Genomic DNA, 26,759 nt, shown 5'->3' with positions numbered 1-26,759 from the left:
CTCTCTCTCTCTCTCTCTCTGGCAAATAAAATCTTAAAAAAAAATTTTTTTAAATGCACATGCTCTTTGACAGATCAATTCCAGTATGTAGTATTTAAGCTGGAATTATAAAAATACATGAAGATATTAAATGTTCTCTGCAGCGTTACTGTATGCACATATACACAGACACATATATACACACGTACTATACAACAATAGGGACAGTTAGGTAAATTGGGGTGCATCCATACAATGGAAACTATTAGGCTGTTAAAAAAGAAGCTGATATGGAAAGATCCAAACTATCTTAACGGAAAAGGCTAAGGAGCAAATTCATGTGAACCCATAAGTGTTTAAATAGCTTACATATTTACTAAACGAATGTTTATTAAATGCTACTATGTGACTGGTAGTGTCCTGGGAAAATATACACAGAATACCATTAACCAATAACCATTAACAATGGTTAGCTTTGGGGATGGGGTACTTTTCATTTTATAGTTTCTGTGCAATTTTAATTTTTATTGGGCATGTATAATCCGCATATTTAAATTTTAAGAATTTGTGCTGCTTGCTAGATTGTAATTGTTCACTCATCTAACCAGCAACCTGAGAGTATCCTAAAAAGAGAGACTCGGGTTTGCCTTTGCCATCTTGTAGGGGTTTTGTTCTTGTTTTTAAATTAATTTGACAGAGAAAGAGCACAAGCAGGGGGAGCGGCAGAGGCAGAGGGAGAAGCAGACACCCCGCTGAGTAGGGAGCCGGATGCGGGGCTCGGTCTGAGGACCCTGGGTTCATGACCTGAGCCAAAGGCAGACGGTCAACCGACTGAGCCCCCCAATCTTGTTTTTAATTGAAAGGGTTTACAGAGCTGAGGGGCAAGCTCGAGTCCTTCGGACGCGCGTGCGCGGGACGGCGGCGGGGGTCCTCCGGGCGCACTAGAGAGAAGGGCGGCCGCAATCCTAGAGAGGCCGGGACCGCGTTCCTAGCAAAGCCGCTACTCGGCTGCGCGAGCGGCGGAAGGAGACGCTTTGGAACCTTCGCGCTCAGCCCCCCGGAGCGTGTGGCGGGGCCGCCGCGTCTTTGCTGAACGTGTTTCTTGAGCTTTTGGTCCGCTGACCAGCAGTCGGACCCGCAGGTATTGCGCGCCCGCCTGGTGCCCCCGGGGTGCCCCGGACGCCGCAGGTGCCCTGCCAGCCGCTTCCGACCGCCGTGCTGCCCGGACGCCAGGTGAGAGCCGGGCTCGCGGGGCTTGTGGGCGAAACCTCGGACCTCGGGCGGGGGGCGGGAGCCGGGCTCGCTGGCGCTGTGTGGACGGGACCTCGGACCTCGGACCTCGCGCGGGAGGCGGGAGCCGGGATCGCTGGGGCTGTGTGGACGGGGCCTCTCTCTTCGGTGAGGAAAGCCGGGTTCCCTGGGGTTCTGTGGTCAGGGACTTTGTCGTCGGGTGATGGGAGCCGGGCTCGCTGTTGTTTTTAAATTGTGTGTGGACGGAGCCCTGACCTGGGGGTGGGGGCGGGAGCCGGGCTCACTGGGGCTGTGTGGACGGAGCCTTTGTTGTCGGGTGACACGAGCTGTGCTCGCCGGGGCTGTGTGTTCGGGGCCTCCGACCTTGGTTGGCGGGAGTCGTGCTCGCTGGGGCTGTGTGGACGTGGCTCAGACCTCGGTGGGCGGGAGCCGGGCTCCCTGGGGCTGTGTGGACGAGGCTTCTTATCTTGGGGTCGGGAGTCACGCTGGCTGTGGTGGGGCTCAGGGCTTCTGACCTCGGAAGGCGGGAGCCGGGCTCGCTGGGGCTGTGGACGGCGCTCTGATGTCGGAAGATGGGAGATGCGCTCCCTAGGGCTGTGTGGACGGGGCCTCTGACCTCTGGGGGCGGGGAGGGTGCAGGAGCCGGGCTCGCAAGGGCTGTGTGGGCAAAGCCTCTGTCGTTAAGGGTCGGGAGCCGAGCTCGCTGGGGCTTGTGGACGGGGCCTCTGCCGCGGAAGGCGGAAGCCAGGCTCCCTTGGTCTGTGTGGATGGAGCCTCTGACTTCGGGGGGCGGGAGGGGCGGGAGTCAGGCTCGCTAGGACTGTATGGATAGGGCCTCTGTCGTCAGGTGAGGGAAGCCAGGTTCGCTGGGGCCGTATGGACAGAACCTCTGACCTCTGGGGCCGGGGGCTGGGCTCGCTGGAGCTGTGTGGATGGGGCCTCTGTCGTTGGGTAATGGGAGCTGGGCTCCTGGCCTTTGTGGACGGTACCTCGGACCTTGGTGGGCAGGAGCCAGGCTTGCTGGGGGCTGTGTGCACTGGGCGTCTGACCTCGGAGGGCTGGAGCTGGGCTCGGTGTGTGTGGGGGGGTTGTGGATGGGGTCTTTGAGCTCTGGGGAGTCAGGAGCCAGGCTCTCTGGGCCTGTGTGGATGGAGCCTCTGACCCGGGAAAGCAGGAGCTGGGCTTCCTGGGGCTGTGTGGACAGAACCACTGAACTTGAGGGAGGGAGGGCAGGAGCCGGCTCGCTGTGGCTGTGGGGATAGGGCTCTGTCGTCAGGTGATGGGAACCCGGCTCTCTGGGGCTTGTGGACGGGGCCTCTGACCCGGCGGGGCAGCGAGAGCCAGGCTTGCTAGGGCTGTGTGGATGTGGTCTCTGACTTCAGAAGGTGGGAGCCACTCACTGGGGCTGTGCGGACAGGGCCTCTGACTTTGGGGGCAGGGGCCGGGCTCCCTGGGGCTGTGTGGATGGGGCATCTGACCTTGGTGGGCAGGAACTGGGCTCACTTGGCTGTTCGGGCAGGGCTTCTGACCTCAGTGGGCCGGAGCTGGGCTTACTGGGCTGTGTGGATGGGGCATTTGACCTCGGAAGGTGGGAGCCTGGCTCCCCGGGGCAGTGTGAACGGGGCCTCTGACCTCAGAGGGCGGGAGCTGCACTCGCTGGGGCTGTGTGGACCGGGTTTTTGTCGTCCGGTGACAGCCCGTCCAGGAGCCGGGCTTCCTGGGGCTGTGTGGACGGAACCTCTGACATCCAGGGATGGGGGCCGGGCTCACTGGATCTGTGTGGACCGCGCCTATGACCTCGGTGGGCAGGAGCCAGGCTTGCTGGGGCTGTTTGGACAGGGCCTCTGACTTGGGAAGGTGGGAGCTGCACTCGCTGTGGCTGTGGTGATGGAATCTTTGAGTTCTGGGGCGGGGTGGGGGGGAGTGGGAGTCTTACTCTCAGGGGCTGTATGGATGGGACCTCTGACCTGGGAACACGAGAACCGGCCTCCCTGGGGCCTCTGACCTCAGGGACTGGAGTCATGCTTGCTACGGCTGTGTGGACCGGGCGACTGAGCTTGGAAGGTGGGAGCCGGGCTCCCTGGGGGTGTGTGGATGGGGCTCTGACCTCGGAAGGTGGAAGTCGGGCTCCCTGGGGCTGTGTGGACGGAGCCTCTGATCTCGGGGGGCAGGAGGGGCGGGAGCCAGGCTCGCTGGGGATGTGCGGATGGGGCCTTTGTCTTTGCTTGACAGGAGACAGGCTCTTTGAGGATGTGTGGATGAGACCTCTGACATCGTTAGGTGGGAGCCAGGCTCCCTGGGTCCGTGTGAACGGGGACTCTGTTGTCGAGGGACGGAAGCCAGGCTTAATGGGGCTTGTGGACGGGGCCTCTGACCTTGGGAAGCCGGGCTTGCGGAGGCTGTGTGGACATGGCTCTGACCTCGGTGGGTGGGAGCCAGATTTGCCGAGGCTGTGTGGATGGGGCTTTTGACCTCGGTGGGTGGGAGCCCGGCCCGCTGGGGCTGTGTGGACGGCGCCTGTGACCTCCGGGAGTGGGGGTTCGGGATCACTGGAGCTGTGTGGACAGGGCCTCTGACCTCCGTGGGCGGTAGCTGGGCTTGCCGAGACTGTGTGGACAGGCCTCTGATCTTGATGGGTGGGAGCTGGGATCAGTGGGGGCGAGTGGACGGGGCCTCTGACCTCGGGGTTGCAGGGAGGCAGGAGCTGGGCTTGCTAGAGCTGTGTGGACTGGGCCTCTGTCATCAAGGGACAGGAGCTGGGCTCACTGGGGCATGTATACGGAGCCTCTGACCTCGGGTGGGGTGGGGGGAGCCGGGCTTGCTGGTGCTGTGTGGACATGCCTCTGACCTGGGTGAGTGGAGGCTGGGCTTGGAGCCGGGCTTGCTGGGGCTTGTTGATGGGGCCTTTGACCTTGGGGGTGGTAGCAAGGCTCCCTGGGGCTGTGTGGATAGGGTTTCTCACCTCGGAAGGCAGGAGCCAGGCTCCCTGGGGCTGTCCGGACTCAACCTGACTTTAGGGACAGGCCGGGAGCTGGGCTCCCTGGGATTGTGTGGACAGGACCTCTGACATTGGGGGGTGGAACGGGCGGGAGCCGGGCTTGCTGGGGCTGTGGACAGGGCCTCTGACCTCGGTGGGGTGGGATCCAGGCTTGCTGGGGTTGTGTGGACAGGGCCTCAGTCATCAAGGCATGGGAGCTGGGCTCACTGTGGCTTGTGGACATGGCTGTGATCCCGGTGGGCGGGAGCTGGTCTTGCTGGGGCTGTGTGCTCAGGGCCTCTGACCTTGGGGTGGCGGGAGCCGGGCTCGCTGGGGCTGTGTGGACGGAGCCTGTGACCTCAGGGGATGGTGGGGTGGACGGGAGCCCGGCTCGCTATTCTGTGTGGCTGGGGTCTCTGTTATTGAGGGATGGGAGCCGGGCTCTCTGGGGCTTGTGGACGGGGCCTCTGACCTCGGTGGGCGGGAGCCGGACTCACTGGGGCTGTGTGAATGGAGCCTCTGACTTCTTGGGGTGGGGGCCAGGCTCGCTGTGGCTGTGTGGATGGGGCCTTTGACTTGGGGTGGGGGGCAGGAGCCAGGCTCGCAAGGGCTGTTGGAAGGAGCCTCTGTCCTCGTATGGGTGGGGTGGTGGGAGCCGGTGAGGGACTGGATTTGGATGGCGGGTTGGCTGGCTCTTCTGGGAATATCCTGGACAGAGATCCAGGATCTCCTTGAGGAGAGAATATCCTTGAGGACTGAGGGGTTTCCTGCATCGGATATGAGGTGTAGGGTGGCGTTCGCACTGGTACTTGGGAAATGTGCCCTCCTATAAGGGCAGTCCTGGCCATGAGGGACAAAGCGGGTGGGAAAAAGTCGAGCAGGTCAGCATGGCAGTGACGTGAGGAGTCTGCAAAGGGGGTAGGGACTGTGTCTTTTATTTTGGGGTTTCTAGGGAATAGGGACTGTCTTTTAATTTGGGGTTAGCATTGTGCCTGTAAAATAACGTGCTTGGTGGTTTACTGAATGACAAACCAGTAACAAAACAAAACACGGAAGGTCACATCCTGGGGAGTTTGAATCCAGTCCACAGAGGAAGAGTTGAAACCCTGTTTTGGTGGGGGAGTTGTGTTGAACATATTCAGAATGGTGCTTTAGGAAATACTAATGCAGTGATGATAGAGCAGGCTGTGGGGCAGGGATACCACACAGAATGTTATTGTAGTCGTGAATGTCAGTGGTAATGGGGAATAAAAGGGAGGGAATGGCTGTGAGAGGTGTTCTGGAGGATTCCCTGGACTCAGAATGCTTATGGAAAGGGGCAGGTTTTAAACCGGAACGCATCGGGGATGGTGGTGATGCCAGTGGAAATGGGGAGAACAGTGAGTGCAGCTTTGACGGACTCCGATTTCAGCTTGGGATGTGTTGAGTTTATGACCCAGGAGAATCTGGAAGGCATCCTACTGGCATTTTAAGATGTGCGTCAGGAACGTAAAGGTGAGTTGGAGTCAGTCAAAGACTTGTGTATTCTTGGAATAGAGATGTGCTGAAATTGGGATTAATGAGATCATAAAAGGAGAGAGGACAGAGAGAAAAAAACCTTGAAGCATGTGTTTCAATTTCCTATTCTTATGTTAAAAAATTAGTTGAAACCCCAAACAGTGTCTTAAAACGTACTCAACTTATTATTTTTCATGATTCTGTGGGCTGACTGGCCATTTCTACTGGTGGGGTTACCTGTGGTTGTGATCAGCTGGGAGCTGGGCACTGCTGGAACCTCAGCTGGGGCCTCTGGGGTCCAGTCCTTGGCCAGTCCGGGCTTTCCCAGAGCGCAGCAGGCCTGCTGCGGTATGCCAAGGGCTGCGACGTGCTTTCTCTTGCAAAGCCGTTTTTGTGATGTTCTCTTGGCCAAAGCAAGTCCTAGGTCAGCACAGACTCAAGGGAAGAAGATACAGACTCCACCTCCTGAGGAAAGGCGTGACAAAATCTCATCCTAAGAAATTCTAGGGGTCAGGAGACTTGGGAAACAGTCTATCTCCCCTGCATTTGAGGTGGGCTATTCTGTGGGAAGCACACAGACGAGTAGGTTTGGCTCTGCTGTGGATACAATTCTCTCCTCTCTCCAGCTGAGGCAGAGACTGCTGGAGCATTCTTCCTGCCTCCGGTCCTTTACGTCCCTTACCTGCTGGCTCAGGTTCAAGATAGATTTCTGATGGTCACTGGTAACACAGGCAAGCAGGCTCTGTTTCTGAGCATGACTTAAACGGTGGGGACAAAAATACATGTTTCCGGAGTTCTGAAGCTCTTGTTAATGCGTTACTGATCCATTCTTACACCTCGGGTGTGGAAAAACATTTTTAAAGTGTAGATCTGGGCTAAGTGAACCTTTTCCTTTAAGCCCAGCATGGATGAAGCTTTGCCAGGCCTCACACCTGAAAACGGAGACAGCCTTGTGAAAGTGAAGGAGGAGGACTCCCCCTGGGAGCAGACATGGGGCTCGCGGGAGAGCAGCCCCTGCGCTCAGGAGCTCTGCCGCCTGCGCTTCCGGCAGTTCTGCTACCAGGAGACCCCGGGGCCCCGCGAGGCACTGAGCCAGCTGCGGGAGCTCTGCCGCCAGTGGCTGCGGCCGGAGACCTACAGCAAGGAGCAGATCGTGGAGCTGCTGGTGCTGGAGCAGTTCCTGACCATCCTGCCCGAGGAGCTGCAGGCCTGGGTGCGGGAGCGCCGCCCCGAGAGCGCGGAGCAGGCGGTGGCCGCGCTGGAGGACCTGGAGAAAGACACTGGAGACCCAGGAAAGCAGGTTGGTGAATACCTGACTGTTAGTTTTGAACTTTTTAATTTTTTTTTTTTAAGATTTTTTTTTATTTGTCATAGTGAGCACAAGCAGGGGGAGCAGGAGGCAGAGGGAGCGAGCAGGGAGCCTGATGTGGCACTTGATCCCAGGACCCTGGCGATCATGACCTGGGCCCAAGGCAGATGTTTGACTGACTGAGCCTCTCAGGCTTCTCTTACTACTTTTAAATAATTTATAACTGACAGAAGTATCTGGAAAGGTAGCACACAGAACTCCTGTATCCTCTTCACCCAGATTCACCAGTGAACGCTGGATCCTGATGGGCCCCCTTGCGTGCGGGAGCTGCCCCCATCCTCTCCGCGCACGCACAGTGTGTGGATGACACACACACACTCACGCTGTGTTTTCTTCAACCAGCGGGGTTCTCGGGGACACCTTACTTGTTTATGTAGGAACACTTCAGTGTTCAATACGGATTTCCGAAGCACAAGCACACTCTTGTGTAACCAGAACACAAAAATCAAGTTTTAGAAAATTGAAATTGTTACGTACTATGATCTACAGAGGAGTCTTTGTTCACATTTTGCCGTATCCTCCCAGGAGTGGTTTTTGGCCATTTTCATCCTGCTCCCAGGATACAGTCCAGCCTCACACGCTGCATTTGGTCACTTTCCTTTTGTCTCCTTGAACCTGGCATAGCTGCCTGGTCTTCTTTTGTCATGATACTGATATTTTTGAAGAGGACAAACCAGTTACGTTATAGGATGCTCATAAATCTGGGATTGTCTTTACTTTTCTCAAAATAGAATCCCACTTGTGCATTTAGGCCAGAACCCCCAGAAGCTCCGTGTTCTCCTCGGCACGTCCCGTCAGGAGGCATAAGGTGATGGGTTGTCCCATTACTGATGAGGCCAAGGGGGGTCTGTCAGATGTCTGCAGTGTAAAGTGACCATCTCCCCCTTATAATTCGTAAGTAACCCTTGGGAGAGGTTTGAGATCCGGCACATACCCTGTTCCTCATTAAAGTCCCACCCACTAGCGTAAACACCCATCTGCGTTTGTTCTCCTGCCTTCCTGGGCGGCGATTCTGGGTGGGCCTTGCCTCTGCTCTGCCACCACAAGCTCCGCGTGTGGAACAAAGTCCGAGTCCTGGTGCGTGTGCAGTCCTTGTGTACCGCACGGATGACTGTCCCTGTGTTGCTCCTCTGTCTTACTCGGGGCTGCTTTAGGAGAGGACAGCGGCTCCTCTGGCCCCTGCAAATGTCCCTAAGTGCTGTGCAGTCTGCTTCCCACCTGGATGCCTTTTCAAGGTGAACCTTTGTCCTCAGGCTTGTGTCTGTACTCAGGGACAGGACATGTACCCACTGGTGTCAGAGTATCAAGGAGCCTCTTTGGAGAGTCAGAGCCTCCAGCTCCTGCCCAGGGTGACCGCCTTGAAGTGTGAACCTCCAGATCTCTGCCAGAAGAACCCCCAAGAAGTGATAATCTGTGAATATTGGTATTTTGACAGTAAGTGTAGAGTAAATGGTTCATGTAATAACGTCATCAGAGGGAGAGGAGAATGTATCGGGCTCACATTGCTTGTGGTGTTTACCCACAGCATACAGCATAAATAGGCCTTGATATTTCCCTACTTACATGGCTAACGGTTCTTTTTCTTTCTTTTTTAAAAAAAGATTTTATTTATTTATTTGACAAGAGACACAGTGAGAGAGGGAACACAAGTAGGGGGAGTGGGAGAGGGAAAGCAGGCTTCCTGCTGAGCAGGGAGCCCGATGTGGGGCTCGATCCCAGGTCGCTGGGATCACAAACTGAGCCAAAGGCAGATGTTTAATGATTGAGCCACCCAGGTGCCCCCATGGTTGATGGTTCTATATTATTTCCTCAGCTACGAAAAGCCAGCATTACAAAAAAGCCCCAGAATGGTTTACATGAAGAAGTTGAGAGGTAGTAGGGAGCCCCACAGTGGGTAGACACTACCACTTACCTGGGAGGACATTCATCTGCTGGAAGCAGTTTCATTTTCACTGGAGATAGGAACGGGGGAATAAATGCAGGTGGGCAGTTGTCAGAATGGTGAGGATGATTGATCAAAAGATAACAGCGGTCATAGGATGTGAGATTCTTTCATGTAAGTGAATTATTTTTTTTTCCTCAATGATTTTATTTTTTTAATTTTTTCAGTGTTCTGAGATTCATTATGCACCTCACCCAGTGCTCCATGCAATCCGTGCCCTCTTTAACACCCACCACCAGGCTCACCCAACCTCCCACCCCCGACCCCTCCAAAACCCTCAGTTTGTTTAGAGTCCACAGTCTCTTATAGTTCATCTCCTCCTCCGACTTCCCCCAACTCACTTCTCTTCTCCTTCTCCCAGTGTCCTCCTTGTTATTCCCTATGCTCCACAAGTAAGTGAAACCATATGATAATTGACTCTCTCTGCTTGACTTATTTCACTCAGCATAATCTCTTCCAGTCCTGTCCATGTTGGTGCAAAAGTTGGGTGTTCATCCTTTCTGATGGAGGCATCATACTCCAGAGTGTATATGGACTATATCTTCTTGATCAATTTGTCTGTTGAAGGGCATCTCGACTCTTTCCACAGTTTGGCGACCGTGGCCATTGGTGCTATGCACATTGGGGTGCAGATGGCCCTTCTTTTCAGTACATCTGTATCTTTGGGGTAAATACCCAGTAGTGCAATTGCAGGGTCATAGGGAAGCTCTATTTTTAATTTCTTGAGGAAGCTCCACACTGTTTTTCCAAAGAGGCTGCACCAACTTGCATTCCCACCAACAGTGGAAGAGGGTTGCCCTTTCCCCACATTCTCTCCAACACACGTTGTTTCCTGTCTTGTTGGTTTTGGCCATTCTAACTGGTGTAAGGTGGTATCTCAGTGTGGTTCTGATTTGAATCTCCCTGATGGCTAGTGATGATGAACATTTTTTCATGTGTCTGATAGCCCTTTGTATGTCTTCATTGGAGAAGTGTCTGTTCATGTCTTCTGCCCATTTTTTGACATTACCTGTTTTGTGTTGAGATTGAGGAGTTCTTTATAGATCCTGGATATCGGCCCTTTGTCTGTAGTGTGATTTGCAAATATCTTCTCCCATTCCGTGCGTTGCCTCTTTGTTCTGTTGACTGTTTCCTTTGCTGTGCAGAAGCTTTTGATCTTGATGAAGTCCCAAAAGTTCATTTTCGCTTTTGTTTCCTTTGCCTTTGGAGACATATCTTGAAAGAAGTTGCTGTGGCCGATGTCAAAGAGGTTACTGCCTATGTTCTCCTCTAGGATTTTGATAGATTCCTGCCTCACATAGAGGTCTTTCATCCATTTCAAGTTTATCTTTGTGTATGGTGTGAGAGAATGGTCAAGTTTCATTCTTCTATACTTAGCTGTCCAATTTCCCAGCACCATTTATTGAAGAGACAGTCTCAGGTACGTAAATTCTTAGAAACTGCCCAAGATGGCTCACAGAGTCAGATGCCAGCAGTGATCTGGGCAGAGTGGTGGCCTGCTGTGGTTTCCCACATCCCTGCAGGGAGGCAACATTGCTATGGTGTGTGGGATCGGGATGAGAATGCTCTTTGGGCCCTCAGGAAGCAAGCCTTGTCATTTTCAAGTGCTTTTTAAAAATTATATATCCTTTTAGCTCCTCCTCAATATTCTAGAGACTCTAGCTAAAGGCCTACCAGTTATAATCCCAGCACGTTTCTCCAGGTTACTTGAGACCACATGAACTGAAGACCATTTCCCAGGCTACTGGCATCCCTTTTCCTGTGCTGGTATATTCAAGGGAGAGTAAGCCAACCAGCATGGCTAAAGGGTAGGGTTTGTTTAGCAGGAGCGTGAGGGAGGAATGGGGAGATCACGTGGAAACATCTCACAGGGTTGTTAAAGTTTGGACTCTCATTAAACAGGTGCATGCTGGGTGGCTCAGTCAGCTGCATCTCTGCCGCCAGCTCAGGTCATGATCTCAGGGTCCTGGAATTGAGCCCCACACTGGGCTCCCCGCTTAGCTAGAAGTCTGCTTCTCTCTCTCCCTCTGCCCCTCTCCCAGTCATGCTCTCTCAAATAAATAAATCTTTAAAAAAAATAAATTCTCTCCTTATGATGTCCTTTTGCCATTTTAATTACTATGTGTTGGTGTGGACTTCCTTAGGTTGATCTTTTGGGGGGGATCTCTTGCCTCCTGTGTAAGGTTTTATTTATTTGAGAGAGCAACAGGGAGCATGAGCAGAGCGAGGGGAAAGGGGCAAGGAGAAAGGGAGAAGCAGACACCCCGCTGAGCAAGAAGCCCAGTGCAGGGCTTGATCCCAAAACCCTGGGATCATGACCTGAGCCAAAGGCGGATGTTTAGACCAACTAAGCCACCCAGGCACTCCAAGAGTCTGTTTTTTATTTCTTTTTTATTTTCTAAATTCCACATGTGAGTGAAATCATATGGTATTTGTCTTTCTGTGAATTATTTTACTTAGCATCATACTGATCTAGAGATCCTTCCATGTTGTTGCAGATGGCAAGATTTCATTCTTTTTTATGGCCAAGTAATATGCCACTGTAGAAATATACCATATCTTTATCCATTCATCTGTGGAGGAACACTTTGCTTCCATAATTTGGCTACTATGATGTTGCTATAAACACAGTGGTGCCTATATCCTTTTGAATTAGCATTTTCATATTCTTTGGATAAATACGCAGTAGAGGGATTTCTGGATTGTAGGGTAGGTCTGGTTTTAATTTTTTGAGGAAACTTCATACTGTTGTCCACAGTGGCTGTACCAATTTGTATTCCCACCACCAGTGCAGAAAGGTTACTTTTTTCCATATCCTCACCAACACTTGTTTCTTGAGTTTTTGGTTGTAGCCATTCAGACCGCTGCGAGGTGGTATCTCCTAGTTTGGATCTGCATTTCCCTGGCGCTGAGTGACGCTGAGCATGTCTCACGGTTCTGTTTGCCATCTGTATGTCGTCTTCGGAGAAATGCCAGCTTGTGTCTTCTGCCCAGTTTGTAGTTAGATTATTTATTTTGTTGGTGTTAAGTTCCTTATATGTTTTGGATGTCATTTGCAAATATCTTCTGCCATTCGGTAGGTTTTCTTTTAGTTTTGCTGATTGTATCCTTTACTGTGCAGAAGCTTTTTATTTTGATGAAGCCCCAATAGTTTATTTTTGCTTTTGTTTCCCTGGCCTCTGGGGACATATAAAAAAATGTTATGGACGATTTCAGACACATTACTGCCTGCGCTCTTGTCTACAGTTTCTGTGTATGGTGTCAGAAAGTGTGGCAGTTTCATCTGTGTGGCTGTCCAGTTCTCCCAGCACCACTTGTGAATAGACTGCCTTTTCCCCATTGCATGTTCTACCTACTTTGTCGAAAATTAATTGACCATAAAATCACGGGCTTATTTCTGGGCTCTCTAGCCGCTCTGGTGACGTGTGTGTTTATTTCTGTGCCAGTATCTTACTTAGTTACTACGTCTGTGGAGTAGAGCTTGAAATCGGAGATTGTAACACCTCCAGCTTTGTTCTTTTTAAAGATCGCTTTGGCTATTCGGGAACTTTTGCGGTTCCACACAAATTTTAGGACTATTTGTTCTAGTTCTGTGAAAAATACTGTTGGTACTTAGATAGGGATTGCATCAAATCTGTAGGTTTCTTTGCATAGTAAGGATATTTTACCAGTTACTCTTCTTCCACTATATGAGGAGGAGTATCTTTCTGGTTGGGTCATTGTCCGCTTCTGTCACCCAGGGTTTGTAGTTTGCGGAGTACAGGTCTTTCACCTCTTTAGTTAAGTTTGTTCCCAGGATTTCATTATTTTTGGTGCAGTGGTAAATAGGACTGTTTCGTTAATTTCTCCTTCTGCTACTTTTTTACAAAAAAAAGTATGTATAGAAATGCGGTGGACTTTTGTGTACTGATTTTGTATCTTGTGACCTTACTGAATTCATTTACTAGTTCTCATAGGTTCCTGGCGGTCTCTAGAGTTTTCTCTATAGAGTATCATGTCACTGCAAATAGTTTTCCCTCTTCCATACCAATTTGGATGCCTTTGATTTCTTTCCCTGTCCTGATTGCTGTGGCAAGGACTTCCAGTACTATGTTGAATAAAAGTGGTGAGAGTGGAAATTCCTGTCTTGTTCCTGATTAGGGGAAAAGTTAGTTTTCACCACTGACTGTTGATGTTGGCTTTGGTTTTTTCATATATGGCCTTTATTAGGTTGAGGTATATCCTCTCTAAACCTTCTTGAGGGTTTGTATCACGACTGAATGTTGTACTTTGTCAAGTATTTTTTCTGCATTTATTGAAACAATGATTTCAGTCTTTTTGAATTTGTAAGACTTGTTTTGTGGCCTAATATGTGATCCATTCTAGAGAATGTTCTGTGTGCACTTCAAAAGAATGTGTATTGTGCTGCGTTAGTATGAAATGTTCTGATTCTATCTGTTAGATCCGTCTGGTCCAGAGTGTCCCTCCAAAGCCACTGTTCCCTTGTTGATGTTCTGTTTGGATGATCTGTCCGTGGATGTCGCGGGGTGTTCAAGTACCCTGCTGTTACTGCATTACTCACAGTTTTTTCATGTTTGTTATTAACTATTTTATACATCTAGGTGCTCCCATGTTGGATACATAAATATTTACAAATGGTATGTCTTACTGTTGGATTGTTCCTATTATGTAATATGTCTTTGTCTCCGTTTTCAAGTATATTCTGTCTGATAGAAGTGTTGCTACCCACGTTTCCTTTCACTTCCATTTGCCCGATGACTGCTTTTCTGTCTCATTTCCCATCCGCCTGGGACTTAGGGCTGAAGTCTCTTGTGGGCAGCATAGAGCCAGGTCTTGCTTTTCTGTCCATTCCATCATTTGTGTTTTGATTGGAGCATTTATTCCTTTTACAGTCAAAAATTTATTGACAGGTATGTACACAGAGCCTAGAGCCATTTTGTTACTCTTTTATGTTTTTTAAAGTTCTTTTCTGCTTGTTGCGGAAAATCCCAGGTGACTGAGGAAACTCAGGCACACGGGAGAGATGGGAGAACACAGCTTTATTAACGCTAGCGGGCCCAGTGGGATCGCTCCCAAAGACTGAGCACCTGACAGGGTTAGGGGTGAGTTTTTATGGTTACAGGCAATGGGGGATGGTAATGGCGTTTTTGAGGTCTCTCAAGGCCAAATGGCCCTTTCACTTGGAAGTATAATCTACGGGAGGTAAGTGAAGAGAGCGCTAAATCACCTAGGGGGCTGTTTCTCTTTCTTATTTAAACAGGACTGGGCACGTGGTCTTTTTCTCATCTCAGCAGGAGCAAAGATTTGTTATCTTAGTCAAATGGGATGGCTATTTGGTCTTTCCTTGGCCCCAGCTGGAGCAAAGGGGAGCCAGGGACAGAAAGGGCCTGGAGCCGGGAGTTTCCGTCGGCCTCACGCTCTCTTGCTTTCTTTGCTCATGGTGTGTTGAGTTTCTTCAGTAAGATTACTTGGATTCCTTCGGGTTTTTTTTGCAATTCACCGTTTTGATCTGTGGTTATCATTAGGCTTGTGCATAGTATCCACACCCGGCAGTCTGGGTTAAGTCGATGCTGCTGATGTTTAAACGCTTTCTTTACTCCTCCCCCTCCGCGGTTTTGGTATGTGGTTTCATATTTCACATCCTTCTGTTTTGTGGATTCCTTGGTTGACTTTTACAGATACACTTGATTTTTCTGCTCGTGTCCTCCCCACTGTCCTTATTTCTGAGTACGGTCTTCCCTTCCCAATCAAGAGTCCCCTCTACCGTTTCTCCTAAGGCTGGTTTAGTGGCGAGTTCCTGTAATTTTTGTTTGTCTCAGCAGCTCTTCCTCTCCTCCCATCCTGAGTGATAGCATTTCTGCATAGAATATTTTGGGTGGCAGGTTGTTTTCTTTAAGCATTTTGAATATAACTCGCTACTCCCTTTTGGCCTGTGTAGTTTATCGTGAAAACCCTTATGGGGTTTTTCTTTGTATGTAATGGTTTTCCTTTTGCTGCTTTTAAAAGTTTCTCTTTGTGAATTTTTGCCATTTTAATTACTATGTGTCTTTTTATCCCCCAGAGATTTTAATTAACTATTTTATTTATTTATTTGAGAGAGGGAGAAGGAGCATGAGCCAGGGGGAAGGGTAAAGGGAAAAGCAGGCTCCCCATTGAGCAGGAAGCCCACTTCAGGACTCCATCCTAGGACCCTAAGATCATGACCAGAGCTGAAGGCCGAGGCTTAACTGACTAAGCCACCCAGGCGTTCCTGATTACCGTGTGTGCTGGTGCAGACCTCCTTTGGGTTGACTTTATTGAGGACTCTCTCTGCCTCTAGATTTGGAGTCCTGTTTCCTTTTCCAGATTGAGATTTTCAGCTATTAAGGAAATTTTCTGCCCCCCTTTTCTCCTCACATCTGGGATTCCTTTAATGTCAGTTATCATGCTTGATCTGTTTTCATCATTTATTAATCTTTGTTCTTTCTGTTCAGCTTGATTACTTTCTGTTCCTCTATCCTCCAGGTCATGGATCCATTTTTCTGCTTCCTTGTCTACTCTTTATTCCCTCTCGTGTATTTTTAATTTGTTCTTCTCCTCTGATTGGTTCTCTTTTATCTTTCCTGTCTCTAAGGGTCTCACGGAGATCTTCCGCTCTGAAGTCCAGTGATTACCTTGAAATGCTGTCAGCACATTACTTACCCGTCTCACCTGGGACGCGTTCCTCGGTCTCATTTTATCTCTCTTTCGGTGTTAGGACGGTCAGCTGCATCTGCGGCTCTTCTAAGCAGCGGCCTCGTGGAGAGTTCCACCTGCAGGGCAACGTGCCCCACTCATCAGGACACGTGCGTGGGGGGGTCTGTGTTGTGTGCGCCCTAGGGCTGTGGGGGAGCTGCGCTTGCCCTCCGGGCGGCCCTCTGGACGGCTCCCTTGGCCTGCTGGATCCGCGTTTGGTCCCTGTGAGCCGGTCTGAGGCTGCCTTGGGCTCGAGCTGAGACAGTCCCAGTGTTTGCCAAAGAGGCAGTGGCACCGAGTCGCGGGGTGCCCCGTGTCGGCCCCTGCGCAGCTTCAGAGCAGATGTCTGCGCTGCTCTGCCCCGGGGGCCGCGTCAGCCTGGGGCGTGCGGGTACCTCACCTGCTCCCTGGGGCAGGAGGCACGGGGGAGAGTGGGGCTGGGCCCCCTGGAGGGGGCAGGGCTGTGGCGTTGGCAGCTTGTGGGTAAGGCTGGCTGTGAGGGGTGGCCAGGAGCCCCTTTAGAAAACTCTTGCCACAAGCCGGATGGGGAGGCCCCTGAGTGTATGGACGCGCCATGTGGTGTGGCATGTGGTGTGGCAGGGCCGTCCAGGTCCCGGGCAGGAGGGCACTGCAGCGCCCAGAACTGCTTCGGAGGGACTGTGGCCGGAGGCTAATGTGGGGCAGAGGCTTGCGGGGAGCGCGGCACCGGCCCGGCCCCCACCCTCTGCGGGTCCAGGCTGGGGTGCAGGAGCGGAAGTGGAGGCTGCCGGCGTCTGCTGTTGGAGAAACCCAGCGCTCCCGTCCCTCTCGCAGACGCTTGGAGGGCGGCACACAAAGCTCGCACCCGCAGACCGCGGGCATTTCTCACACTGCTGCTGCTCTGCGTCTCCCATCTCCTCCCGCCCGCCCTTCCCAGGGCTCAGCAGCGGATCTTTAAAGTCCCCGCTGAAGCACCCCTGATCGGATGCCCTTGGGGAACCCGGCCACTCTGTTTCCAAAGCCGGAGGCTCTGGGCTTCATCTCCCTGTGCGGTTCCCAGGCCGGGCGGGGTCTGCTGCTCTCCCCTCTCAGCGCCCAGGGTGCCCCCACCCCCTGCCCACAGACAGTGGCGAGGGTCCATCTGCCTCCTGACCACACCTCCACCCTCCCGTCTTCTCTCACATGGGCGCTTCTCTGCATTTCGCTTGCGAGAGTCTGTCCTGCCAGTCTCTGCGGCATTTTCTGGGCCGTGTGCGCTGAAGCGGGTGCAACCTCTTTGTACCCACGGGACCAGGTGAGCTCAGTGCGCCTGCTGCACCATCTCCCCTGGATGGCTCTCGACTTTCCTGTGTCGCTGCACTTCGCTCCGATTCCCCTGAACCTGCGAGGATAAATGGAGATGAGGATCTGGACTCGGGATGATTCTGCACGGAAAATCCTCTTTTCAAGCAGCAGCATGGTGCCCGGCCCCGTGCAGTCCTCCTTCCTGTTTGATCACTGTGGGTCCCTTTCGGATCGGTGGCTTCTGACGAGGCGGACTGCCCGCCTTTCCACCTCCTGCCTACAGTGGCTTCGTCTGTGGGAGGGTTTTCGTCCCCCAGAGAGCCCCCCGCACACAGCCGCCTCTGCTGTCCGCTCCCACTCCCACAGCTCTCCTGCTGTCCTGTCTCCCCTTTGCCGGGCCCTCCCCTCTCGGCTCAGGTTTCCCTGGAGCACTAGCTTCTTCCTCCTGCTTATTTTCATCTGTGACTTTAAAATTCGCTTTATGTGACAGGGCACCGCTATAAAGCACTTGAAGAGTTCGCAAACACTAGGTCGTGCGGGTGGGGGACCCCGCAGTTTTAGAACTAGGTTCCGGACAGAGTGGGGACAGTTGTGGCACGCCACCTCAGTTTCAGGCACGTCAGAGGCTGTGTAGCGCCCCCCCACCCCCGCAGAGGGTGCTGCTCCAGGCTCTGGTGGCTCAGACAGGACACCCGTCTCCTCCCCCACAGAGCCTGCTCCCCCGTGACCAGCCAGAGGCAAGGACGCAGCAGGGTCCTAGGTGAGCAGGGTGCCTGGCTCATGGCAGCATGGTGGGTGGCAGCTCGCTTTCCTGCCATCTCCTCCTCGCCCTTGTCAGGCTGGAGGCCCTCACCGGGGGGAGCTTCTCAAGCAGCTTGTGACAGGGGTCAGGGCACGGATGCCTCCTGCGGGGCCCGTGTGGATGACCTGCTCGTGCCCTAGTCTGCTCCGTGTTCAGGAGGCACAGCCACGTCTCAGTGTGAGAAGGAAGAGGCAGACCCCTGTGTGCGCTTTATCTTGGGGGCCTCCGGGATTCTTCCTCCCCGTTCTTGGTGTTCTGGCACAGACCTGACCTTCAGGAGAGTAACTGTGGTAACGCAAAACTTCCCAACCCCTTAGTCTCTCAGTGGTTCAATCATTTTCCTAGTCGTTTACTTAATAATTAAGTCTTCCATTAAGACCTGTGTCACTGAATCAGTTTTCTCAAAACACAGTCCTTGTGGAGTCCTCTCCTCCCTTGGTCCTTTCTTGTGGCTTCTAATTAGTTCTTGTGCCGTCTAGTCTTAACAAATATTTTATCTTTAGGAAAATAAATGTACAGAAAAGAAGTCATCTGTACATGTTTTTAAATCAGTAGTTGATGCTGTGGGTCGCACTGCGTCCCCCTGAAGGTACAGTGCAGCCCTAGCACTGTACGTAGCTGTGAACGTGAGCTTATTGGAAAGACACTTTTGGCAATGGGATGCAGGTGAGATGCGGTCGTCCCGTAGCAGGGCAGGCGCGGGTCTGGTACTGTCCTTAGGAGAAGGTCTGTGAAGGCAGACGGGAGGGACGCATCTACAAGCCAGAGAATGCGGATTCCTGCCAACCACCAGCAGCCAGGAGGGGGGCAAGGATGCCCCCCCTCCCCCCGCCAAGACCCTCAGCAAGAGCACGGCCCTGCGGGGGGGGGGGGCTGCGTCACTGCCCCCAGAGTGGGGGACACGCCCTTCACAACAGGACCCCCAGCTTTACCACAGGGAAGACTAAGAGGCCGTCTTTTGCCTTTTCAGACATCAGTGAAGACTGAGGAAGAAGCCACCCAGGCCCTTGTCACAGAGAAGCAGCCACCTCCGAGTCGGACCCCCAGGACCCCCTGTGGGAAGCTGGCTCAGGAGAAGGTTCCGGATGTCTGTCTGATGGGTGAGGGCAGCCTCTGGCCGGTCCCGTGTCTGTGCGCACCTTCTCCTGTCATTAGCTCTGAATGACCCTTGTGAGCCAACATTCCCGACAGCCCATCGACTCCCTTCCCCTTCTCTGTCCTCTGCCTGCGGATGTCCCAGCCCTTGCCCTTTCACATCCCTCCCATTTCTTCTGTCACTCATCACTCAGCTTGTCAGTACTCATCACTGACTCTTGTCACCTTCTCGCTCATCCCTCCGTACTCCCTGACCCCCTCACGACTCCTCTGCTTCCCGTTTTCTTTCCTATAAAGGGTTCCATGTAAGTGTCCAGTCCGGAAACCACACACACGCCTCTGCCTGATCCCTTCTTTACCTCAGAGAAGCTCTCTTCACGCTCCAAAAAGACTATTGTCTTCATATAATTTTCTTTAAATGTGCTTTATCTTGCTAGACCCTCTCGCCAGCTAACTGACCTTTCTCATTATCTTCCCATACTGTGCCAGACTTTGTAGGGCCACGGGACAGCATTCCTGGGACGCCTGATGATTATGTTAATTTGAAAATCCTATTCCCAGGGCACCTAGCCGGCTCTGTCAGTAGAGCAGGCGACTCCCGATCTCAGGTTGTGAGTCTGAGCCCCACCTTGGCCGTAGAGCTCCCTGAAAAAGAAAATTCTGTTCCCTACTCTGGAAATTTTTTTTTCCTCTTTCTTAATTCAGGCAACAGATGACATATAAATTGTATTATTTTAGCTGAAGAAGTTGTAACTGAAGATGGGTTATTTAATGCAAAGAAAGAAACTTCTCAAGAAATGGAGCACACTGCTGAGGCCCCAGGAACAGCCAGTAGGTGAGTGTCCACTGGTCCAAAGCTGCTTCCCTGGGATAGTGCAGGACCAGTAACTCTCACTTCTGTCACCACAGGAGGCCCGAGTCACGGTGACCTACCAGCACCCGCATTACACAAAACCTTCAGTTGGTGCACAGTTGCCTCCAAGAATCCCATCCTGACTCCGTTTACCTTTCCTGGTCCCCCTTCCCTGAGCGCCCTTAGGTCTTTTTGGAACCACAGATGAGCCAGAGAAGGCAGAGAATTTAGACAAGAGCGAGGCCTGTCGTGGCGGTGGAGAGACCTTGCGTTAGCAAAGTGGCTGGTGGCGAAGGAAGTAAAGACATTAGCAGGTACTTGGTGCTGGCTGTGGGAATGGAGCACGGGGACTTCTCACGCAGGACAGGAGGGACCTGGTCAGAGGCAGAGGGCTGTGTTCAGGTGAGCCATGAGCCCCTCAGAGGTGAGGAGAAGAGGAGAAAGGACACAGTGCGGGGTAATTAGCCTGCCTCAGGGCAGCGGTGGGGGGCACTCCGAACCCCAGCTGAGTGAGAGTGGAAATGTCTTAAAACCTAAGAAAAGTGAAATTGTTCATAAAGTCCAGAGGCCTGAGCCAAGGTCCACCGAAGGAGATGACGCTCAGTGAGTCCTCGTGCGCGCGCAGTGGGAATCCGGTGGTGTCCGCCGGGGGCGCTTGGCCTCAGAGCCCAGAAACCTGACTCCCCGCGTCTCCACCCGCTGTGGCCCCGCCAGCCACAGTCGCTTTACCTCCTTTTCCTGCTACTCGCTCCCCTTTCCTCCTCCCACCATTTTGGGCCATGAGGTACGTCCATCATCAATATCTGTTTGTATAAAATACGCAGTTTCAGACCTGCGCGTGTCTCCCAAGTACTCACAGCCACCACGGAGCCCGCGGGCCCTCGGCAGGGACACCGCTGAGGGTGGCTGACTCCGCTCCACGCCCTCGTGGGGGACTTCTCCGGGCCAGACTATGGGCCGCAGGACGGCACAGTCCGAGGACGTGTCTTCGTTCACTTCCGTGCAGTATGGCCACCTGGACTTGCAGAGACAAGCACCGCCTGTGCTCAGACCAGCGGGAAGAGGCTCCTACTCGCCATCAAGTGTCATTACCCAGTTCTGGCCCCCGTGACTGCAGGAGGGTCCCTGCGGCGCCAAGTACTAGGTCTACAGCGGGCAGGAGGCCACATCTACGCATGTGCCCTCCCTGGACTGAGAGCGCAGAGGGCTTCGCGGAGGCCCCGCCCGGCTTCCCGTTTCTTACTGGCTGAAAGGGACGTCTGGCGGAAAGAGGCTGGTGGCACCGATTATCTAGAAGGGAACGGGATTGGAAGGACTGGCGTGGACCGGGTTCTGGCCTTTACTGGATCGCGGCTGCCTCCGGTAGCCCGGGCTTTCTGATGAGCTGACTTAAGAGGCACAGACTGCTGGCAGGACAGTCGCAGCCTGCCACTGTCCCCAAACAGATGGTCTGGGAAAGCTCCTCAGGTTTCTGTCACAGGCCACGATGAGCTAGACAGGTGTGGATCCAGGATCAGTGATGAGCTGATGGGAGAGGCGGAGGAAGAGCTGTGTTGGAGGGCTGTCTTCTAGCCACTGTGCTTACGCTCCGCCTTTCCAGCTGGTTTCCCTTGGCTCCACCCGGTCAGGAAGTGCCTTGTCCCTGCCGTGCAGTCCCGGGAGGGCACAGCGCGGGACACAGCGTGGGGCAGGGAAGGGGCCGTCTGGATGGGACTCGGGGCCGGGCAGGGATCTGGGGCTGCAGATGAGGTGGGAAGGAGAGAGGCCGAGGAGGGACCACGCCGGCGCCCGAGAGGGTCCAGAGCTGGGGGCTGGGGGTGGCAGGAGCCACAGCAGGCGGCCGGGTCAGTGGCACTTTCTGCCTGAGCCATTCTGGGGCCTCTCTGGAGTGGAGCGCGAGGCTGTGGGACTGAAGCTTTGAGAAGGATGAAGAGGTGAAGTGTGGGGAGCAGGGAGCGAGGGGCTGGGGAGCAGGACTCCAGACAGGGTGGTGACCGGCCGAGTCTCGGAGACCGACACGGTGAGCAGGGAGCGGCGCCCACGCGGGGGCGAGGACCAGAGAAGCCCCAACGGCGGCCTCACTTGGCGCTGAGTTGGGCTGCAGAAGGTCCCTGGGCAGGTGCTCGGGGACGATCCTGGCCAGGGAGGGGCTGAGGTCGCGGACCGCGGGGTCAGCTGACTGGCAGGGAGGGGCCCGTGAGATGGGAGGGCAGAGGCGTGGGGCGGCGAGACGAAAAGACGCGGCACGACGGCGGCCTCCGCACAGGGTCCCCGCAGCGGGAACATTAGGCAACGCCGAATGGGCCACGCGTGCGCACTGGAGACACCCAGGATAAATGCTGTAAGCAAACAAATACATGCAGCCTAAGTTATAACATTCTTTTCAGTGTCTTTTCCCCCTTAGTCTAGACTGTTTCTTTACCAAGAGGACACGAGTGGGGGAAATCCAAACTTCTCATAAAAAAAAAAAGCTTGTGTAGAATGTTTCTCATCTTGGTGACATTAGCTTCCTTCCTTGTAAACCCCATAAAAACCAGTTCAACGGCAGTTAAGTTTTAATTTCTCAAGTTTCTCCCCAGAACAGTGTGTCCCCCAGCTGAACGTAGAGCTGGGAGAAACTTAATCCTTCCACATTCAGAAGTGCTGAGAGAGGCGTGAGGGAGCCCAGTAAACAACCCCCTTCCTTGTCCAAGTTTTAGACGAACTGATGGAGATACAGGAGTAAAAGAGATGATTCTGGAAACCTCGACTTCATTACCAACAGAAGCTCGGCTAGGAAAGGAGCTCCCCAGCAGACCTCCCCCTACACAGGCCTGCCCCGTACAGCTTGGGGCCAAAAGGAGCTTGGGACATCTGCCACCTGGTCCCGAAGAGGGAGTTGCTGCACAGAGATGCCCAGCTCCTCCTTCCAGACTCACAGCTGGTTGTCCAGATAAGTGAGAGCAAGCCAGGGAGAGGCCAGAAGCGTTAGGTCCTAGGAGTGAGAAGCAGGTAATCTCACAGGATTCATGTCATAGTGAGACTAAGGATTTTTGTGTTTTCTTTTTTCATTCCAGAGATGGCATGCTCCAGCCACCTTGTACTTCTGTCCCTACTGACAGGACAGTTGCACATTTGAACACCCTGAAGGACCGTTACCCGGGTGACTTGTGGGCCCGAATGCACATCTCCTCCTTGGAATATGCTGCAGGAGACATGACCCGAAAGGGGAGGAGAAGGGACCGAGCTCGGGTGAGTGAACTGCTCCAAGGCCTTGCATTCTCTGGGGATTCAGATGTGGAAGAAGATAACAAGCTTGAGGCTCACCACGCTCAAAAGAAGCTAAAGATATCAGATGTACCAGAGAAGAACTGGGCCAAAAGAGACATTAAACCCAACTTCCCAAGCTGGTCAGCACTGGATTCTGGACTTTTGAATCTTAAGAGTGAGAAGCTGAACCCAGTAGAGCTCTTTGAGTTATTTTTTGATGATGAAATATTCAACATGATTGTCAGTGAAACCAATAATTACGCATCTCAGAAAAATGTCAACCTGGAAGTCACAGTTCCGGAAATAAGGTGTGTCTTGGGTATCTTGCTTTTGAGTGGATTTGTGAGGCGTCCCCGAAGGGGAATGTACTGGGACATCTCCGATGCTGACCAGAACCTGGTTAGAGATGCAATTAGAAGGGACAGATTTGAATTGATTTTCTCATACCTACATTTTGCAGATAATAGCCACCTAGATCAAAAAGATAAGTTTACAAAGTTGAGGCCTCTCATAAAGCAAATGAATAGAAATTTCCTCCTGTATGCTCCCCTAGAAGAGTACTATTATTTTGGTAAGACAATGTGTGAATGCTTTGACAGTGACCAGTTCCTGAACGGGAAGCCTCTTAGAATTGGCTATAAAATCTGGTGTGGCACAACCACACAGGGTTATCTGGTGTGGTTTGAGCCCTATCAAGAAGACTCAGCAGCGACAGTGGGTAAGGACGTCGGTCTGGGTTTAGGTGGGAATCTAGTGCTGCATTTTGCTGATGTTCTTCTAGAGAGAGGCCAGTATCCCTATCACCTGTGTTTTGATAGCTTCTTTACGAGTATCAAATTGGTGGCAGCCTTGAAGAAAAAAGGACTGAGGGCAACAGGAACAATTCGAGAGAACAGGACTGAAAAATGTCCCCTCATGAATGCAGAACATATGAGGAAAATGAAGAAGGGATATTTTGATTTCCGAGTAGAAGAGAACGAGGAGATAATTTTGTGTCGTTGGCATGGTGATGGCGTTACCAGCCTGTGCTCCAACGCTGTGGGCATAGCACCAGCCAGGGAGCTCAGGTGTTCTGCTAATGAGGAGGACGTCCACCAGGGAGCTCAGCCGGCCATAGTGAAACTGTATGGTGAGTGCAGGGAAGGTGTCGCTAAAATGGATCAAATCATTTCCAAGTACAGGGTGAGAATAAGAAGCAAGAAATGGTACTCAGTTTTGGTGAGCTACGTAATTGATGTAGCCATGAACAACGCCTGGCAGCTACACAGAGCCTGTAACCCGGGCACCGCTCTAGACCTCCTAGAGTTTCGGAGATACGTCGCACATTTCTACTTGGAGCACAATGCTAATCCGTCAGATTAAGATAGAAAAAATGAACACGATACCAATATTAACAGGACAAAAATATCACAGGTACAAATCAGACTGTACCCTTCCAAAGCAAACATTCCATGTAATGGAATTATTAAGTAAATATTTTAAAAAGTCAAGCATCTGTGTAGAGTTTCAAAGACTACTGTAACAAGTAATTTTTTAAAAATTATCTGTAAAAATGTTGAACTTGAGTGTTACCTTTATCTATGACTGGTTTTTGATGTGAGATATTTGAAATCATTTGTTGAATTGATTAAAGAGGTACAGTTTCATTCTTTCGGTGCACAAATTAATTTTTTGTGGAGATTTTTTAAAAATGCAAGCGCTATCATAGTAACCACAGGATGGTGCTGAATCTGCAGTTGAAAATCCAGGCAGAGCCCATGACATAAAGATGATCTAAGAAAGACCTTAGGTGATAAGAGGCTGAAAACCTCAGTGCTGCTATAAAACTGGACCAGACGGTGGGCAGGAGACGAGGGCCAGGCCGGCGCGCTGGCAGGGGGTACTGTAAAGGAGAAACGGGGGAAGCAGTGCCTCTGGAGGCTGAAATGAAAGCTGTGTGCTGCTGGGACTCGGGGCTGGCAGAAGCAGCTAAGAGTAAAGAAAACTGAAGAAACAGGAAGCAAATCAAGTAACAACAGCATCTTCAGGGGAGGAAAGGAGAAGTCACCAGCTGGGTAAAGTGGACATAAAGCCCATGGAGAAAAAGCTGTATGTTGAACTGAACAGCCTAGAAGAAATGGATAAATTCCTCAAAGCACAAACTATCAAAACTGAATCAGGAACAGGGGCACCTGGATGGCTCAGTGGGTTAAGCCTCTGCCTTTGGCTCGGGTCATGATCCCAGGGTCCTGGGATCAAGCACCACATCGGGCTCTCTGCTCAGCAGGGAGCCTGCTCCCCACCCCCTGCCTGCCTCTCTGCCTACTTGTGATCTCTGTCTCTCTGTTAAATATATAAATAAAATCTTAAAAAGAAAAAAAAATCAGGAAAAAATAGAAAACTTCAAACATGCCCATAACCAGCAAAGAAATTAAATCAGTAATCAAAAATCTCCAACAGGGGCGCCTGGTGGCTCAGTGGGTTAAGCCTCTGCCTTCGGCTCGGGTCATGATCTCAGGATCCTGGGATCGAGCCCCGCATCGGGCTCTCTGCTTGGCGGGGAGCCTGCTTCCCTCCCTCTCTCTGCCTGCCTCTCTGCCTACTTGTGATCTTTCTCTCTCTGTCAAATAAAATAAATAAAATCTTTAAAAAAAAAAAATCTCCAACAAACAAAAATCCAGGACCAGATGGCTTCACAGGAGAATCCCACCAAGCATTTAAAGAACAGTTAATAACCAATTCTACCCCCAGAATATTCCAAAAAAAGAGGAAGGAAAACTTCCAAATCATTCCATGATACCAAAACCAGATAAAGACACCACAAAAAAAAAGGAACTAGAGGCTACAGCACAGAAATAGGGATGAATGGGCCTTGCGGTCCCTTACTCACAGTGGAGCAGAGGTGACAGAAACAGGAGGGCAGTCCTTGCAGGATGGAGCAATGTGCACGTGAGCGGGCTCGACTGAACACGGGCGCATCGCCCGAGGGCTCTCCCAGGCTGCTGACTTGAGGGCGATCTGTCTGGGACTTGTACTCCCAAAACCAAGCCACCTCTTTCTATTCCCAGATCTCATATAATCTTGGGGCAAATCTCATGAAATCCCAGCCCAACTCTCATGAGACCTTGGGGCATATCTTGCAGGAACCGGTAGGAGAGGGAGGTCCCTAGCTAGCCTCCTTTGTGCAGTAAGTAGGTCATGATGCATATGATGCAAAAATCCTCAACAAAATATCAGCAAACTGAATCCAACAGTATATTAAAAAAAATCATACACTACTATCAAGTGAGATTAATTTCCCAGACAGAAGGGTGGTTCAATATTCGCAAAACAATCCACACGATCTATCCAATTAATAAGGGAAAGCACTAAAACCATATGATCATTTCAATAGATGCAGAAAAAACATTTGATAAAATACAACATCCATTCAGGACAGAAACCCTCTGCAAAGTAGGTCCAGAGGGAACATATCTCGACATAATTAAGGCCTAATATGAAAAATCCACAGCCAGCATACTCAGTGGTGAAAAACATAGCTTTTCTCCTAAGATCAGGAACAAGACAAAGAATTCCACTCTCATCACTTTTATTTACCATAGTACTGGAAGTCCTCACCTTTATGTTTAAACAACATAAAGAAAAGGCATACACATTGGTAAGGAATTAATAAAACTCTCCCTGTTTATAGATACATGATACTATATATAGAAAACCCTAGAGACTCCAAAAAACTTCTTTAGCTGAGAAATAAATTCATAAGGAAGGAGGACACAAAATCGGTAAGCA

At 51.7% G+C, this 26,759-nt stretch overlaps 2 protein-coding genes across 3 annotated transcripts in view; one reads left to right on the top strand and one right to left on the bottom strand.

Moving 5' to 3' along the window:
* LOC111138601 overlaps positions 1 to 26,759 on the bottom strand; it is an 896,555-nt gene that overhangs the window by 775,164 nt on the left and 94,632 nt on the right. The window contains exons 13-23 of the mRNA XM_022490616.1: positions 24,011 to 24,141; positions 22,881 to 23,004; positions 21,378 to 22,081; positions 20,835 to 21,032; positions 20,575 to 20,782; positions 16,891 to 17,089; positions 16,130 to 16,545; positions 6,695 to 6,984; positions 5,942 to 6,139; positions 1,515 to 2,010; positions 882 to 1,351 (exon numbers count right to left, since the gene is read on the bottom strand). Coding sequence (XP_022346324.1) covers positions 882 to 1,351; positions 1,515 to 2,010; positions 5,942 to 6,139; positions 6,695 to 6,984; positions 16,130 to 16,545; positions 16,891 to 17,089; positions 20,575 to 20,782; positions 20,835 to 21,032; positions 21,378 to 22,081; positions 22,881 to 23,004; positions 24,011 to 24,141 — 3,434 coding nt within the window. The remainder of the gene's footprint in view (positions 1 to 881; positions 1,352 to 1,514; positions 2,011 to 5,941; positions 6,140 to 6,694; positions 6,985 to 16,129; positions 16,546 to 16,890; positions 17,090 to 20,574; positions 20,783 to 20,834; positions 21,033 to 21,377; positions 22,082 to 22,880; positions 23,005 to 24,010; positions 24,142 to 26,759) is intronic.
* LOC111162577 (piggyBac transposable element derived 1) lies at positions 1,074 to 25,113 on the top strand. 2 transcript variants are annotated; one of them, XM_022527077.1, is made up of 6 exons: positions 1,074 to 1,212; positions 6,603 to 7,004; positions 8,327 to 8,476; positions 18,765 to 18,894; positions 19,628 to 19,724; positions 22,799 to 25,103. In XM_022527077.1, exons 2-6 carry the CDS (start codon positions 6,609 to 6,611, stop codon positions 24,351 to 24,353), a joined length of 2,328 nt encoding a protein of 775 aa, XP_022382785.1. In that variant the 5' UTR covers positions 1,074 to 1,212; positions 6,603 to 6,608; the 3' UTR covers positions 24,354 to 25,103. The 2 variants fall into 2 exon arrangements, with proteins under 2 accessions (XP_022382785.1, XP_022382786.1); XM_022527078.1 differs by lacking the exon at positions 8,327 to 8,476 and having other exon boundaries at positions 1,075 to 1,212; positions 22,799 to 25,113.

The sequence above is a fragment of the Enhydra lutris genome, unplaced genomic scaffold, assembly GCF_002288905.1.
Source record: "Enhydra lutris kenyoni isolate GAN:26980312 unplaced genomic scaffold, ASM228890v2 scaffoldscaffold93, whole genome shotgun sequence".
NCBI lineage: Eukaryota > Metazoa > Chordata > Mammalia > Carnivora > Mustelidae > Enhydra > Enhydra lutris.
This window is presented reverse-complemented; position numbering and strand designations above follow the sequence as displayed.